The following is a 17,843-nucleotide window of genomic DNA, read 5'->3' on the forward strand; positions in this document are numbered from 1 at the left end:
GGTGTTACACGGCCGACATCGCGCCGGTGTCCCGGAGCCCCCGGGCCGGTGTTCGGGACTGCACCGAGCAGCGATAACGCCCGCCCGCGCCGCGGAGCTGCGGGAGCGCCGCGCGTGCACCACAGAGCTCCCCGCGCGGACGCCCCGCCCCGCCCACCGCGAGCTCCCCTTAGCGCGCCCGCCCGCACCACGCCGCGGCCGCAGTTCCCGCGTTGCGGTGACGTCAGGCGGGGGCGGGGCCGGCGGCGGCGGCGCAAGATGGCGGCGACCACGGGCGCGGGTGAGCGGGGCCGGGCCGGGCCGGGCGGCGGGGCCGCGCTGGGGCCGCCTCGCCCCGGGGCACCCGCGGGGCCGCGGCCGGGGACGGCGGGGCGGGAGGCGCCCGGCGGGGGGGTGGCCGCGACCGGGGGGACGGGGCGGCGGCGCGGCCCGAGCGGGACCCGGTGGGGCGGGGGTGGAGCCGGAGCCGTCCCCGCTCCTGTCCGCGGGTCCCGGCGGGCCCGTTCGCGCCTCCCCAGGCGCTGCCGGGGCCTCGCGGTGGGAGCGGCCCCGGTGCGGGTCCGGAGGGCGAGAGGGGCCGCTCGGGCCCTGCGGGACGCGTGTCCCGGCGCGCCGGAACCGGGCCGGGCGCTGGGCCGGGGCGCCGGGCGGGCCCGCGGCCCTCGGCGGGGCTGAGGCCCTGACAGCGCCCGCAGCACGGCGAGGCCGGCGCCGCCGTTCAGGCGCTTTTCCTCCCGTGCTCCTCTCCTGGCCAGCTCCGTGTGGCCAGGGCTGACCTCGGTGCTCTCCTCTCGGTAGTCCCCAAGCCGTGGCTGGAGCTACGTGAGTGAAATCAGCCGCTTTAAAAGCCTTTTGCCCTAATAACCTCTCTCTGTTCCATGAGAAGTGTGTAACTCCCGAGTCAGGACTTGTGTGCTCCAAGAAGGGAGTGAATTTTTTATTCCCTTCAAAGCTGCTCCACACCAGCTTTGAGTAGTTACACACACTCTTCCTTTGCGTTTATCATTACACATTAAACAAAAATACTGCAACTAGATTTGGAGTGGGGTTTTTTTCTGTTGACATCCTTTTATGAACTTCAACAGATCGAGTAAATCAGAGTCACTTCTGCTGAGCCAGTTTCATTTTCCTGTTTTCCTCAGTGGATGGAGGGTTTCACATGTGCCCCTGTAGTGCTTGTTTTCAAATTGCACGCTCTGAAGTTTGACTGTGTGCTCACCAGAACGTGACTGGTGGGGATGTAGTAGAAGTATTTCAGAGTTCTTTTTTCACAGGTAGTTCTCTATCAATGACTACTCTCAGATCTTAAGGGTAACCATCATAATGCACATAATTCATGTTAATCAAGTTAATAAAAACACTTTTGAAGTGCAGTGGTTGCTGTCGTTAGAATTGTGTTACAGCTCCGTGTTTGAACGTGTCGAGGCATTGACTAAAGACACAAAAGCTGTAGCTCGGAAGAAGGAACCCTTCTTCCCCTGTTATGTCACACTCTCCTGCCTGCTCTGCGTTCTCAGTGAACCCTTCAAGCTGCTGACTTTGCATTTTGTGTTTGGCTGGAAGAACAAGGCAAATACTTTTCTTTTCAAGCCTGTGCAGCTCTGTGAGCGAGTTGTTAGGTGGTCATGGAGGGGCACGTGTGGGAAGGGGCTGGGCTGCAGCGACAGTCCCAGCACAGCCTTTGGGACAGGCTGTTGTTACCCAGCATCTGCTGGCCACGATGTGTCTGATGGATTCTGCCTGTTGTCCCCTGGGTTTGTGACAGCTGTCTCGTGTCCCCAGTGCTGGGAGCAGGGCCCTCAGTGTCCTGTGTGCAGTGTGGGCACACGGCTCTTCAGCTGCTCCAGGGGTGACTTACAAACCTGTGCTGCGGGAGCACTGCGTTTGTGCAGTAAACCCAAACTTCAGGCTGGGAGGCTCCGTGGATGGGAGCTTCAGCTGTAACTCGAGGGCTGCCCTCGCAGCATTCTGTTGTGTTAGGAAGGGATGGCGATTCTCCTCTGCTGTGGCAAGGGCAGCCCGGTGCCCAGGTGCTGGCAGGGGCGCTGCAGTGCAGGCTGTGTGGGTCCCTGCTGCCCTGCAGTGAAGGCATGGCCTGACACGGGCTGGAGGTGACACCTCCTCGCTCCCCACTGCTGACCCCTCGCTGGGGGGCTTGGGGAAGTGCCTCAGTACTGCCTTCACTCATCTGGGAAACACAGTTTGCGGAGACTTGTTTCATGGAATCCATGTGTTCATATTTGTCTGTAAAACACTGCAGTATTTGTGATATCTTGAGTTCATGGTAGTTTAGCAGTGGAGCTTAAACACATATTGAAGATGAAAAATGCTCATCTGTCTTCAAAAGCAGCTACTGACCCAGAGGAAGAAGTGGTAACAAATGTCCCTGTAACCTAAAAAGGTCATAGGGCTGGTCCTGGCAATTAGACAAGCAGATAGATTAGATATTTGTATCTATTAAACGGGTAGGAGTAATTAACAAGGGGAAAAACCCAATCCTTGGCCTGGAAGGAATGTTAGGATGTGAGGTCCATCTGTACCATTGGGAGTGGGGAATCCTGTGTTGCTGATGATGGGGGTTTCCCACACATCCCATTACTATATGAATAAAAAGAAAGGATTGACTTTAATCATTTTAATAAGGCTGTTCCTAGGAGACCCCACTCTGTGTCCATCCTTCAGACTGAGGTGTCCTGCAGGAATGCTCCGCTACCAGAGGTGATCTAGCAGGGGTCCAAGGGTTCCTCAGAGGATCCTGCACTTGCTGGGCTGCAGTTGCACTATAGACCTTGCTCCACGTTGCTGTCCTGCAGATTCAGGTTTTATAATGAGCCAAAACCCAGCTGTGCTGGCCTGGGGGATTGTTTTCCTAACTTTCACCCTGGGAAAGGTTTAATGACCTCACTTAACCTGCTTTTCTCTCACAGTTCAGTTTAGTGGGTCTGTCGCAGGGCTGTGAGGCACTGTGTTTTCCAACAGCCTGGAAGTACTGAATAGTAAAATGGTTTGCCCAGATTTAAGTTTTTCCAAGTGTGAGGAATGTGAAGAACTACAGAAGAACCATTCATTGGGTGTATGGCCGTGATAGTGCTGGTACATGTGGCTTAATGCTCCTAACAGAGAAGAGCACACATTGGGGTTAGTACAGTGTATTACAAGTATCTATTTCTAACTGTTGGGGGACCTGTAACATCCCTGTAAACTCAAAGTGATGCTTGTGAAAAGCACAGGAGAGGCACAATGTGGGTATTGTACAATACAGGTGCACCTGCCTTGCAAGTGCCCCACGATGGCTCCGTGGAGTGACAACAGGCATCCTTATCTCAAAGGAAACATGCCAGCACCAAGTGCTCTCTGGGACTGTAAGTAAAAGACTCAAAGATAGGGGAAAAATAATTGAAGAGAAAATGGAGGATAAACTGTGCCTTCTTAAATAAGATGTACTGTGAGAGCACATGAAATAGTGCTAGAGGAGTTGATTGCAGAGCTTTGTGTACTGTAGTAGAAGGATGCAGTAGATTGAATAGAAAGGTAAATAGTTCAACACTCCTACGAGATGCTACTGAATTGAGTATTTTCATCTTCAATGACATAAATGACATAATATGTTTGAAAAGCAGCATTCTGTCTGAGAACAGTACTAATTAGTGTATTAAATACGTCAGCAGGTAAGGATCCTGGCAGGTGTAACACTGACAGATTGGTGAGGGTGTGAAGGTTGGGATTTTCAGGTTGAGGGTGCTGTTCAGCTTCTGCAAGCGGAGCTGCAGTTACTGATGGTTTGTGCCCCGTCCCCCGGGTGTGAGCTGGGCCTGCAGGGACACCGTGTGTGTGTCGGGGTGGGCTCTGCTCCCCGGGGCCTGTGTCTGAGCCTGCCTGTGCCTTCACCTCTGGGGGGTGGGTGTAGGAAAACCCAGTGCTCCTGGGTGGGGAGGAGGGGCACAGAGGAGAGCAGGTTTTGCTCAGTCACAAACTTTTCACAGTACAAAAGGAAATGGTGGGGGTTTCCCTCGTGAGGTTTGGTGTAAAGGTGTGGCCCAGGACGCCAGTTCAGGGTGACTTTTTCTCTAGAATAACTTGTACCTCAGCTGGAAATGTTTTGCTTTTCAGTTGTGATACAAGCACAGAAATCGTCTGATTTTAACTCTGCAGCTGCTGGAAAGCTGTGCTTGGCCTCAGCCTGCCTCAGACTAATGTTTCAGTAGTGACCTCTTTCCAAGGAACCTGCCTGAAATATTGAAAGGTAGAACCAGCACTGAAGCTTGCACAGAACAGAGAACACTTCAGATTGTTGAAGTGCACAGGAAGTTATTTTTGTGTCTGCAAAATATTTCAGTACCTGTCTGCATCATCAGAGTGGAAATTGTGACTGTAAAGACGATGCAGGAAATCCAAAGTTCTGTCTCCCGAAAGCTTTTGTGACAATTGCTGAAAGCATTCTATTTGGTTTTAATTATTCCATCACTTCAGAAACTTTATATACCACTGTGACAAGGAATGGCTTGTGTATTTTTTACAGTCCCAGTGCTGCAAGGATAAGCTGTCCAATTCATTGTCTGCAGTCACTACAAAGGCACGAAACTTAGACTGGAAATTAAGGCTGAATATCAAATACACAGAAACAAGCAACAGAAAGCACTTTAATGTATTGAGCAACAGAGATGTTTAAAGTTGTTGGATTTCAGCTCGAGTTACTGTAAATCAGGAACTAGTAGAGAAAGCAGAGTTTAAATTGTCCAGAAAGGCCAGTTTGGTAAGTTCCTTGTTACCAGTGAACATGTGGAAAAGCCTTCAGCAAAAGACAGTTCCTCTCCTTGGAGCCCCATTTTCTGGGTGCTTTGCTGAGGTGTGCTGTGCCCTGTGTCTGTGCTTTAGTCCTGAAGAGAAATGCTTGTAACTGGATCTCACTTTAGAAAGGAGAGGGAAATGTGTTGTTGAAATTTTTGAAATGTATGTTTTGTTCTACTGCCACTGATCCAAAAAGATTGGGGGAGAAGATCTACCCCCAAGGGCACATGGCCTGCCTGATTTCACAGTGCTGTTCTCAGCTCCGTAAGGTCTCTGGGTGTGAAATTGCTTCGGCTGCATAACTGAGGAAAATGGGAGATGGGAAGGTGTAGTCTGTGAGTAAGATGAGAAAAATCTCAGCCTGATAAGATCCCTCTTGAAGTTGTTGCAAGACACATTCAGTCGTTTATCTGTCTTTAGTAGTGCTGCATTAAAAGGTAAATCTGAGAGTGCTTTAAGATCTTTAAAAGTCCAAGCTGACATTTAACTGTCATTCAGGGTAATTCTGTTCTTCCTTTAGTGAGATTCTGACCAGGTCAGTTTCCTTTTTTCACGCTTTCAGCATGCTGGCTCTGTCCTGCAGCTTACTGGTTTACAAACAGCTGGGTCATGAGGTGCCAGGGAAATTTCTGACAAGGAAAACAGAAGGTCCTGATACACTTGAAGGCTGAACAGGATGTCACGAGGTCACCCAGCTTCTTAACTGCAACTCTGAGCTCCGTGAAGTACAGTCTGTGGTTTGGTTCTCCTCTCTGGTTGCCATAAAATTATTTCATTAACGTTTTGTAGCTGGTGAACTCGTGTGTGGGTTTGAGGCTTCCCAAATACACGTTGCTAAAAGGTGTGCTTTGAGAAGGATTGTTCAAATCTGTCGCTGGAGATCTCACCAAGTCAATACAGTTATGATATAGCTTTCACAGGTTTGCCATTGTGATTAATAGTGAATATCTCCTTTTGCTCTAAAATATGTTTTCAGTTCCATTTCTGGGAGTATTTCTGTGAGGTTAGGCAAGCTGCAAGTGAAGCAATTACTGAGATATTACTATATGTTTCAAATGAAGCTGCTATTTGAGAGTTGTCTTCAACCACAGTGAAGGCTGAATTAAAATGCATAACTGAAAGTACTTTAGACAAGCGGATGACTTTTTAATTGCCTCTCACTTTCTTTAGCCTTTCTTGTGTTAAATGAAGGGCTCTCAGAAAAACGGGTTGGTTTGGTTACTGCCCTGGAAATATCCATTGCTACACTGAGAGGGTTATGCAAGGTATTTATTGGGGGGTGGGAGGAGGAAACACCAGGGACTCCTGCTGCTGTCAGGGGGCACAGGGCATCACCTGACTCTGCAGCTGCCATGCTTCAGCCATGGATATTATTTGGCAGATACTGTGTATGCATAGGACAGATCTGACCACTTTTTAGGAATCTTGGTGGACAGCAAACATGATGGTTATGTGTTTGTGTATGATCACAAGTGATAAAGGTCGTATGGCTTCTGAGGTTTGGGTCGCAGCAGGACATGGTAGCAGATCACGAGCGCTCCAGGCCATTGCAAATCAGGAGGAGATGGGGTTGGCTAAATGGCCTTGTGCATCTTTCCAGACTGACCAGAAGGACAAATCTGGTATTTATTCTGCCTTGCTTAAGGGAAGTTTATTTATATGAAGCATTTATGGTCATATGGGCATAATCTTTTTTATTAATCTGTGTGATTCTCTTTCTATTGAATGAATTTCCTGAGAATGTGTCAAGGAGGGAGCTGAATTGCCACCTTCTGTGGTAGCTGAAGCGATGGTCCTTCATGTTACACCCTGAGCTTTAGAATAGGGGGTAAAACATGTTCAGAAAGCAGCGATGCTGTTGGGCAGGGTCATCTGTTGTAAAATTACCAATTCTCTCCCATGATCACTTTATTTTCCATGAAGTGCATAAAACTCAAATCTGTGTTCTTCGCTTTGGGCACCCCCTTTGCCACGATGTCCCTGCAGTGCTCACAAGGAGCAGTTCCTGTGCAGTGAACACTCATTCCTGGTAACGATTTCCGTGTGACAGGAGTCAGTGCACAATATGACTCGCCAGCTCTCTGGAGACCTCGAACTTGCCAAAGAACTCTGAAATCTGTGTGACTCTTTTATGGCTCTGATTCATGCTGGATTCATGCTGAATCAGAGCAGCTGTATCTGGGGAGAGCTCAGCAATTAAGTTGCCTTCTCTTCCCAGAAGGTTGTAAAGCCAAGCCCAGCTCTGGGTAGCAAATGTCAGATCTAAGGCTGCCTTTCAGTCTTGGTTGTGGCCTGCTCGAATATGTACATGATGATGTCATTTTTAATTACATGCTCACTTAAAGATTCCTGCCTGGCTCAGTGAACAGGGTGTGATGCTCAGAGGGATCACTCAGAGCTGATGCTCAGAGGAAGGGTGGACAAGGCAGCATTTTTGGTTTTCTTCTTTGGTGTGTGGCCTGTGTCTACCATAAAGCTGATTCCTCCTGGGTTATTTAGTTTGGCCTAAGTAAATACCAGTAAATTGTCTTTGCACCACTGATAACTATGAAGGGATGTTATCAAGGAGCGAGGCACAGACACACAGATGATGCTTGTTAAGCGCTGTGGTGTGGAAATGAGAGCATTTTTTGGCACTGTGACTCATTCAAGGTGGGTCTTCTGCTGCCTCCGGCTAATGGCTGCTCGGGCTGGGGTTCTGATAACAGCCACAGGGTTTCCTCTGTGGCATCCCCTGCCCTCAGAAAAGAGCTGCTGGGCCTCCTCCAGAAGGACGTTCTGTTTGCCCTTCTCCCCTGGCCCTGTGTTTCGTGGGGCACCAGCAGGCAGGGCTGCAGCCCAGACAGTGATTTAGCTGTGAGTCATTCCCCATCAGCGGCTCTCCTGTGCATCCAGTGCAGCAAAAACAGGGAAATAGGTGGGGTGTGTGCAAACGAAGGTTTCACCTTCTCCTTCAACTCATGCTCCATCTGTGTCTTGTGTCCCCCAGCTCTCTTACCCTGGGTGTTGGAGCTGGGCTGCTCTGCCTCCCCAAACTGCAGCATGGACAGCGTTGGGAACAGAATTAAACATGTGGTGGTCGTCTGTCATGGCTCAGGTGTGACTTGCAGACTTGAACCCTCGTGTCTGAGATACACAGGATACACACTTCATAATTTAAAGATTTTGTGGGAGAGTAAATGCTGGAGTTTGTCATGCAGGGGATGTGACAGTGGTGCCCAGGAGGTCCTGTTGCCACCTAGGGTCTGGTGCTCAGGCAGTCTCATGGCGATGGCTTTACTAGCCCCAACTGACTCCTTTCCTTTCACAGCCAAAGGTTTGTTTTGCTCAGCAGCTATGGTAGAAGCACAGTCTGGCTGGGATGGGATTTGGGATTTGGCAGAGAGCTGTGCTCGGCAGACCCCGGATGGGAGGTTTGGTTCTGCCAGTGCAGGTCTGGTGTTTTCTGGCACTGCTCTGCTGGATCTGGGTTCCTGTGCTGCTGCTGCAGCTGTGACTGAGTTCTGCTGCCCAGGATGTTCTTGGATGTGATCACGTTAGATGTGTATCCAACTGGCCAACAAACTACTTTCTTTAGTCATTTGCTGGTTTAGTTTCTTTTATGCATGCTTTGTAGTGAATGAAATATGGACACCTCTGATTGTGCAGCAAAATCATCTCTGCCTTTTAGTGTTCTTAGGTCATTACTATATTTAAAAGAGAGTTTAAAACTACTGGATCCTCTGTATTTTGCACATGGCCGAGGAATGCTCCATGGGCCGCAGGTGGATCACTGCTTCCCCAGGGACCTCCACAGGCTGCAGGGGCATCTCTGCCTCTCCTTCACTGACCTTGGTGTCTGCAGAGCTGTTCCCTGGCGTAATCTCACTCCTCTCTCCAGCTGCAGCTGCTCCTGTGCAGTAACCTTGTCCCTTCCCAAACACTTTATCCCATCAGTGCTGATGGGCTGGGCCTTGGCCAGCAGTGGGTCTGTCCTGGAGCTGCCCAGGATTGGCTCCAACACACGAGGGGGGAGCTTCCAGCAGCTTCTCACAGGAACCAGCCCTGTAGCCCCGCCCCACCAAAACCAGGCCCTCAGACCCAAGGCAAAGGAGCAGCAGTGGTCGGGAGTGTGCGGTTCTGCTCCGTGATGCCTGGGGTGCAGATACCTCGAAGAGCAGAGAAGCCCACTGTGGCCTGGCTTCAGGATCCTCCTTCACCACGGACTCAGTGTGTGACCTTGGCTGTGTCACCTAAGCTCTCTGTGCCATTGTTTTCTGTTGATGTGTTGGGGAGAAGGAAATCTCCCTGGTTTGCTGTCTATTTTGAGGAGAAATGTGCCAGCAATTATGAAGTGCTGAAATTCCTTGGTGGAGGAGGTCACAAGTTCAAAGGATGCTATTGCTGCTGACAAAGCCCACTTCAATTAACTTCAGATTAACCTACTAATGTTATGAAAGAGTTTTATTTGTTTTGAAAGGTATTTTTAAAGCTCTGAGTTGACTGCTGTCAAGCCTCTCATGGTGTCATTTTGTAGAAACTTCTAAATTTTTATACTATAAATCATATAGACAAGTGCTAATTAGAACTCCATAGTACTGGGTCTACCTTTGAGGGAACAGAGATTTCCTTTTGTTTTACTGCCTGCTGTAATATGCGGCCTGTCAGCCTTCTAAAATATTTATTTGGGGATACCTTTATTTTGCTTGTAAAATCCAAGGTGAATATGGGAATAGCTTTTTTGTAATGTTGAAATACTGTCATTCAAAAAGTAGTGCTATTTTTATGGTTTTGCCCAAAATGTGATCTGTAAAATGACCAAAAGTATCAGGGAAATTATTCTAGGGTTTTTTTCTTTACTGGATTTCTTAACTGAAAATATTTTTCTGATTGTTTCAGGAGTAAAAGTTCCTCGTAATTTTCGTCTTTTGGAAGAACTTGAAGAAGGTCAGAAAGGAGTAGGGGATGGAACAGTTAGCTGGGGCCTTGAAGATGATGAAGATATGACACTTACAAGATGGACAGGAATGATTATTGGGCCTCCAAGAGTAAGTATCCACTTAAATACTAAAATTGTACTGTTAACATTTTTTCTTCCCCCTTGTCCTAACCTAACCACTGAAGTAGACACTTAACAAAAGACAAATGACTGAAAAAACTTCAGGAAGTGATTTATGTTGAAGTTCAAGTTCTGTATAATAGTGGGTTTCATGTATCTATATGGCTTTTTGCTTATAATTTGGAACATTTTAGTGCCTTTCTCTGGTCAGTTTGGTTACACGTCTGCTTTACATTTGCAGATTCAGTAAGACATAACTTTTGAGATCCCAGAATTCTAACGTCCTGTACCTTTGAATCCAGCAAGGTTTAAAATCCTTCAGCTAGTGAGGTTACCAATGGAGCTGCTGCAGGTGCCAGGGGATGCTCTGTGCAGCACTGTTGGTCTTTCTGCTGCTCCTGTTCAGTTTTTGGGGTGCTGTTAATTGCAGCAGGACTGAGGGGTGAGAGTTTCAGCTGACTGAGGAAACTCAAATTTTAGTGATTTCAGTCTCTTCTCTGAATGTCCTCTCCCAAAGCAACATCTTATAATGCAGCTGGTCTTTGTGGGAGTATTGTTGTGTTCTCTCTTCTCCCCCCAGCCCTACTAAACTGTGGGTTTACACTCTAGTAGTGAACTTGAAGACTTAATTGTGTGTTGAATGTGTGCATGTGTTCTAAAACCAGAACTTGTCTGTCGTCTCCAGTTTCACTGTTCTGTTTCCTTAATATCCTTTGATGGAGTGCAAGTAGCCAGTTCTCCTTCCTGCAATAGCACATGTCTTCTACATCTGGCCTCAGTATCATTTCTCAGTAATTACAGGGGTCATTATATGAAAATCTTTACATGTCTTTAATCATGTTACTGCTCTCTGTTCCCATTCTGTCGGTTGCCTTTTTTGACATACAGTGAGGTTGTACAAGAACGTGCATTATAAAGGCATTATACATGCAGTGTTTTCTGTCTCATCCCGAAGTGTTGTTTACTTGTTGTCTGCCTTTGTTAATCTCTCCCCAGTCACGAGCATTTCATTTGTTTATGATCTACCCAAATTGTTTGCTAGAACAGCATTTGATTTTAGAGCATTAGGAGAGTGCTAATGAGCCTGCATTAAGGCTGTGAAGAAAGCTCGCTGTGTGCATAGGCTTTATGGAAAATTTAAACAACCTTGAAATCTAATTTAGAAAATTAAATAGGAATTGAAATGTGCAAACAGGAGCGTGCAGCCTTGCCAGCAGTGATGGAAGTTTGCAGTTCTTGTCGTGCTGCAAACCAAGGCTACAGGGCCATCACAGCAGAGGAGTCAGCTCTGCCTCTCCCGTTTTTCTGACACATTTAGGAATGTAGATCTTCTTGCCAGGAGTGTTGTGACTTCTTTTGAGCTTCTTGCTTGAAGGCAGCAGACTGTACTGTCAGAGATTCTGGGGACTTGCAGCCATTCCTGTTTGCTGTTCTCCTTTTAACGCTGTTCATATTCAGTGATTACCATTTTGGTTCTTAGTAGGATGTGGGAGTACTGGCTGAAGAATAAAGCTAAGTCCTATTTCCCTCTGGGTGGGAAACAGTCACACTTGTAGGAGGTGGAAGGATCTTATGCTGGATTCCAGTGGGAAAAATGACCAGCTGTGCAAAGCTGGAGTTCCCTGTGTGCTGCTGCCCCGAGTGTCCGTGCACGGGTGTGTCATTCCCAGGCTGAGCGATGTCCCACAGTCAGGGAGTCACCTTGTTGACACAGACTGTTCAAAACCAGTGCCACTGTCAGAGCCTCAGCTTTATCTGCACACGTTCTGTACTGGCTGTGTGTGCACAGCCAGGGCTTCCCACTGCCTGCTCCCCGTGTGGGGCAGGTGTTCCAGAGACCCCGAAGCCCTGCACGGACCTCAGGGCTGTTCCCTGCTCCATGCACAGAGACCAGCAGAATTTATTACCCTGAAGAAACATTTGATACTCTGAATATTACAAAATGAACTAAAATCCAGTAGCCAGCATAGTATCTACATGGCTGCCCACACTTTTGGTAGTTCCCATGTTCCTAAAGTAGCCACTGCTTTAACCAAATGCTTATTGAACTGCCTGATGTAATTGTTTTCCCCCTTTCTTTTCCCCTCAGACAATTTATGAAAACAGAATATACAGCCTTAAAATAGAATGTGGGCCTAAGTATCCAGAAGCACCTCCATTTGTAAGATTTGTAACAAAAATTAATATGAATGGAGTAAATAGTTCTAATGGAGTGGTAAGTTTTCTGCTTTTATTCATTTTAATGTTGTTTTTTCGTGCAGCTTCAGTGCTTTGCTTGTACTTGTAGCTTGCTTAGCTACTCATTGCTTGTGGTGCTGTTTGTTGGAGAAGGAAAGGGCGTAGAAGGGAAGTGGACAAGTGGAGATTTATTATGCTTTTAGGAATATACTTGCTTTTGATTTCTCCCACTCAGATTTCATGTGGGATCTTTAGTTGGGGGTGGGAGGGAGTCAAGTGTAACCAGTGCACCAATTCTGACAGGAATGGTCTTTTTGTCTATTTTAGGTGGACCCCAGAGCCATATCAGTCCTAGCAAAATGGCAGAATTCTTATAGTATCAAAGTTGTTCTGCAAGAGCTTCGGCGTCTAATGATGTCTAAAGAAAATATGAAACTTCCTCAGCCACCTGAAGGACAATGTTACAGCAATTAATTAAAAAAAAAAACCAACATGCCCCCCTTATTCAATTTAAGCTGTCTTCATTTTCCACAGTAGTAAATTTTCTAGATGCATCTTGTAGACCTCAAAATACTGGAAAGGAAGTTCCCATTCAAAGGAAGTTTTTCTTGAGATACTGTAAATGATACTAATTTTTTTTTTTCATTTGAAATATAAGTTGTGCTATAACAAATAATCCTGTCGTGTAACCACTGTCCACATAGCTGAACTTCTGGTATCAGGAAAAGTCTATTTAAATTTATTACTGTCAAGACCAGTGTGGCACATCCAACTTAACTGTGAAAGGATCCATCCCACAATCACCTTGCTGTGTGTCTGGCCTGGGTTATTTTTTTTTCTTTCTCTGTCTTTTGCAATAGAGTCGAAGCTCAGGGCTATTTATTAGAGTAGACACAAAGGTTTTTGCTTCCAGTACTACACTGGGCTGTATGGACTACTACTGGGGATGCGTGCTAACCTCAGTCATCCCTCCCTTTGTGCTCGCTCTAGTAAAGGCTGAATGTGACTGTGGTCGTTTTTGGGTTTTTATTATTTTTTTAAATGCCCTGATAATCTGGGGCAAGCTTTCCTTCTTTCCTTTGGCCAAGGCATAGATTGTATTTCTCTTCCTGGTCCCCCCCACCAGTGATGTGAGCTTTGGGTGAGGGATTCAGGGTTCTTTTAATCTCTTCCCTCTTCCCCTCTTTTTAGTGGGGGTGCTGCTTTCTTTTTGCCCCTTTTGGTGACTCTTCTCACCCCTGGCCCAGGGGTGAGCATTGGGGCAACAACTTGACCTATTCCCTCCTGCTTATCATTTTGGTTTTGCAACAAATTTAGTCTTCACCAGCCTGGGAAACAAGAGTATCTGTTCTGCTGGCAAACGTGGGTTTTCCCTTCCCTCCAGCACTGCTGCCACACCGCCAAGCTGGCCACGGCCGTGCTCTTAGATAGGCTTTGACGTGGGGAAAAGAGCAGTAATTTACCAGGATTGCCCAAACCTTCTGCTGCCAAACTTCAGTGGGGGAGACTCTGCACGTAGAGATTCTGAACGCACTCCAGGTACACTCAAATCGTTGTGTTTTGGTGCTTTGGATTGACCCAAGAATGTTAATTAACGAAATGTTGCACTTGCATTTGCCCCTTCTAAAGATGTGACAACCACAGACAAATCAAATCTGGGTGGTAGATTTCATTAGGGTTCTGTAAGTCTTAGAAATCTCTTCAGTGAAGATTTTGGGGAAGCGGTGGCACAGCAGATTAAGGACCTTGATTGGCTTTGCATCCTGGCAAATCACTGCCTTTTCTGGTTTACTGTTCCGGACCACTAACTGCTGCAATGTGGATGCAAGCTTACAGGAAACCAACCTAGTGTGTCCTAAGTTTTATGAAAAATTCAGTGTTTGTGTAAAAAAAAAAAGGAAAAAAAAAAGGAAAAAAAAGAAAAGAGTAAAAATAAACACATTTTAAAGCAGCAGCTGTCAAGTCAATGAACAATTGATGTTTCCATTAACTTCTGAGGAAAATATTAGTTGTAAGGATTTAACATCCTCTGTACTGAAAGTTTAACATAACAGTATTCCATAAGCAGCCTTTTTATTGTATCAGACCATTGCCTGATTTTAATATAATAAAAAGTGTGCATTAATATTAGAAGGCTTTAATTGTATTTATGTTTAGAATTTTGATCCCTTAAGGAATTCTTGATTTGTTGGAAGTATCTTCCTACAGATCACGTTTAGCTGACAGAATGTAAACTGGCAATTGTCTCTATCCAGCTGCTGCTGCTGTGCCAAGGAGCATCTGTAGTTTTGGTTTAAGCCTCAGGCTGCCCCAGACTTGGCCGTTGGTAGCATCAGGTGAGGCCCAGGAGCTGCCAAAGGGTTCCTGGATCCCTGTGCAGTCAGTGCCGTGGCCTTGCTGTGCTGGAGTAGCGAGAAAATGGAATCCCTGTACAGCTGCATGTTACACTGTCTGTCAAGTCAAGGACTATTTCACAACCTGAAATTTTAAGTGTTTTCCTCAGATAGTGAAGAGTAACAAGCTGAGCTTTTCTTCAGATCTGGGTAAAAACAAGGCTGTGAAATTTTGGGCTTTTCCTAGTGTAAAGTGTCTCCAGAGGATTGCTGGAAGGTCCTGATGCATTCACTGCAGTGATGGGCTGCAACAAGGTTCTTCCTGAGTTGGGAATGAGAAAGGGAATGACCTTGTGAATGAAGCTTTGTGAAATTTGCTGTTGGTTTCTGGCCTGGAATGAATACTGCTCACTCGCTCCTGGGGCAGCCCCGAGGGTGTCTGTGAAGACAATGGGACTAATACTCTGTGTGTGTGTGTGTGTGTGTTTATTTAAAAGAGCTTCGTGTCAAAGATGGTAAATGGGCATTGGAACAAGGTGATAATTACAGTGGGCTGCTTGATTGTCTCTTTTTCAGAGTGCCCTTGCCCTGTTTAGGAGGTTATGGTTGGTGCATGTTTGGGACTTCCCTGAACCTTCCTACTTCGAGTAATGATTTTAAAACCGTGAAAAGCCTCTGGTTTGCTTTGCAAATTGTACAGGTGAGAGCATCCCACCCTGGCTGGGAGCTGTGCTGGCAGGAGCCACCTGTTCACAGCATCTGCCAAAGTTGGATGCTGCTTTAAACAAAAGGGTTCACTGTGACTGTTCTCCCCCAGGAGCTGCACTCTCCGGACACCTCAGTGCTCCATTGCTGTTCCCACAACCGAGTAAGAGCGGTGTGGAAAAATAACACCTTGGGAGTCAGCTGCCGGTGGAGCTGCATGGTGGCTCTATCAGTGTGTGTCACCTGTGCAGGGGAAGGGACAATTCACCCCCAGGCTGGTGCTTGATGCTTCGGAAATGAGGTGTGGAAACGAAGCTGTGTCACACCTGTGCTTATCCAAACTCTGGCAGCTCAGGTGATGCCTGCCAGCCTTCTGTCTGTGTCCCGAACTAGTATCTCTAGAGAAAGCTGTGAAGGGATAATAAATAAAATAAGGGGATTGGCCATTAAATAAATGGTGTGCTTGGAGCAGGTGCTGCTGGAGGTGGCTGAGCAGCACTCGGAGGAGGTTGCTCTGAGCCGGACCTCACCCTGCGCTGTGCCCGCAGAGGGTCCCTGAGCCATCCCTGTGCCCCATGTGCTGGACTCTCCCAGCAAAGCCCCACCTGCCCGTGCTTCCCGGGGATGTGGAGCAGCATCTGCCTCGCCTCGGCCACGGGGACGGCAGAGGGAGCCAGAAAGCTTCCCAAGGCTGTGCCGGCCGGGCCTCAGCTGCTGCTCGAGTTAAATGGTCCGTCCTCGTGTGGGAACCACTTTTCGTATTTATCCGGAATCGGTTTCAATTTGAAAAGCCTGTGTATCGTGACTGTCCCACTGTACAGGCATTAACTTGCTGGGGGAACACCAGCCCCGCAGTGAGACCTTAATTGTTAATAAAGACTAATGGTTGTTTGCTTCTTGGTGTGTTGGAATTAAGCTCTGTGTGTGTACGTAGGGAGTATGTGCTTAAATGTGCCCTCTCTGCTCTCTTACAACCCCATGCAGTGCTTTGTATTTAAAATTTTTCTCCCACTATCATAGTAACAATTCTGAAGCCAGAGCGTGTCATCAGCCGTTCTGTGAGACATGGTGTTGTCTGTGGCTCATCCTGGCGTGGGACAAGGATGGAGCAGGAGGAGCAGCCGTGCCCCTCGGCCCTGGGCAGACCCTGACCAAGGGCTGCTCCGGGGGCTCTGTCTCAGAGCCCTGACCCTATATCCCTGCGGGGTGGGTGCAAGCAGAGGAACAGCGCTGAGCTGTGGAACCAAACCCCACAGGGATGTGCAGGGGATGTGCTCCTTTGCCAGGTGCTTTGCAGAGCATTGCCAGGGCTGTGGGAGCTGTTTGTGGCTTACCTTGGTGTTTGTGGGCATTGGCCGTTCAGCATCTGAGGTCAGTGCTTTGCCTACAGGACAGTCTTTGCTACACCAAGGAGCAGCACGGGGGGTTCAATGTGTTTTTTCAAGCTGGCGCCAACGTGCCCTGCAACAGGGGAGTTCCGGTTCTGCAGGTACCTGTAAATATGTGTGCATCAAGCTTTACCTACCCTTAGCTGAAAGAAGCTGAAGAGAAATTGATACTGATAATCTTAATATCTAAACTTTTTTACTTACTATTTTTACTTACTATTTTATATTTAAGAAGGTTTTTCTGACGGCTAAGGGTTTTCCTGTCAGTGGAATTGCCGTGTTGCATTAATCTTGCCTAACGTGCTCTCCCAATGCTCGCTAACCTGGCTGCTGACTGAAATTCGGGTCCCTTAATAGCTCCTCATTTTCCCTGGTTGTGCTGTAGCAGATTGCTGGAGAGTGTGCTGAAGTCTGCGAAGAGCCCCAGTAAAGGCAAATTTAATTTAGGCACATGCTTAAGTGCTTTGTTGGACCAGAGCCAGCGTGTTCAGCCTCTGCCAGGAAAGAGGCTTTTTTAGCCTTTGTTGAGCATCTTCTTCCTTGTCCTCCCTTCTTGGTGCTACACCCCTGGTGCTTGTGCCTTTACATTTTCCCTGATGTCTCCCATATTTGCTGTCACAAAAAAGTAAAGAGCAGAAGATGATGTGGAGGATAGGGAGATAAGCTGGATGCTCATCATTTTTATCTGTCAAGCATCTTGTCACCTTTTTTCACCCTTATCTCCTTTTAAATAAAGCCTAAAAAGGATTTTCAGAAATGTGGGTCCTGTCCTAATTTTCTGCCTCTTGAGCCAGGTTGTTGGTGGCTTTGCCCTGACATGTCTAGAAAGCCCTGCAGAACCTTGATGGGTGATAGGAGGGGAGGGTAAATGCCAAATGGTCTAAAAGTCTCTTCCCCTCTCTACTGCTCAGCATCTATTCTTTTATGTTGTCTTACTTTTGTATTTCCACTTGCCAAAGGATGTTTCAGGATAGCCAAAGCTGAAGATTCTTTGGGAGGAAAAAACCAACCAAGCAGGAGTTTTGGAAAGAAAAGTGATGCAAACTTTTGAGCCATCTTCATCAGAAATGATGGGGCTGTTTTCCCTCCTACTCGCTCTGCTTTAAAACCACCTGTTCCTGATTGCCTTGATCATGGTCTGCAGATCTGTAGAGAAGAGGATTTTTGTTTGCCTGGTGCTGGAGGCTTTCTGGGAGTGATTTGCTGTAAGTGAGGCAGAGGGAAGAGAAGCCGAGGGGAGGCTGGAGGCTGCCCCAGTCCTGTGCACATGGGCTGGGGCAGAGAGGGAGAAGTGCCTGGTTTGGTGTGCTGGCAACGAGCTGCTGTGTGTCCCCTTGAGACAGGGGAGCACAAACAGTCCCACAGCTTCAGGAGTGTTCCTGAAAATGAGTGGTAGTGCCTAATTGCAGCTGT

At 47.5% G+C, this 17,843-nt stretch overlaps 1 protein-coding gene across 1 annotated transcript; it reads left to right on the plus strand.

The window, feature by feature from the left end:
* Window positions 1-209: 209 nt before the first annotated feature.
* Window positions 210-15,938, plus strand: LOC116452316 (ubiquitin-conjugating enzyme E2 variant 1). Its single transcript, XM_032126659.1, has 4 exons — window positions 210-280; window positions 9,667-9,815; window positions 11,916-12,041; window positions 12,332-15,938. The coding sequence occupies exons 1-4, from the start codon at window positions 259-261 to the stop codon at window positions 12,476-12,478; spliced, it is 444 nt and encodes a 147-aa protein (XP_031982550.1). The 5' UTR covers window positions 210-258; the 3' UTR covers window positions 12,479-15,938.
* Window positions 15,939-17,843: the final 1,905 nt, after the last annotated feature.

Source organism: Corvus moneduloides, chromosome 17, assembly GCF_009650955.1.
Source record: "Corvus moneduloides isolate bCorMon1 chromosome 17, bCorMon1.pri, whole genome shotgun sequence".
Classification (NCBI taxonomy): domain Eukaryota; kingdom Metazoa; phylum Chordata; class Aves; order Passeriformes; family Corvidae; genus Corvus; species Corvus moneduloides.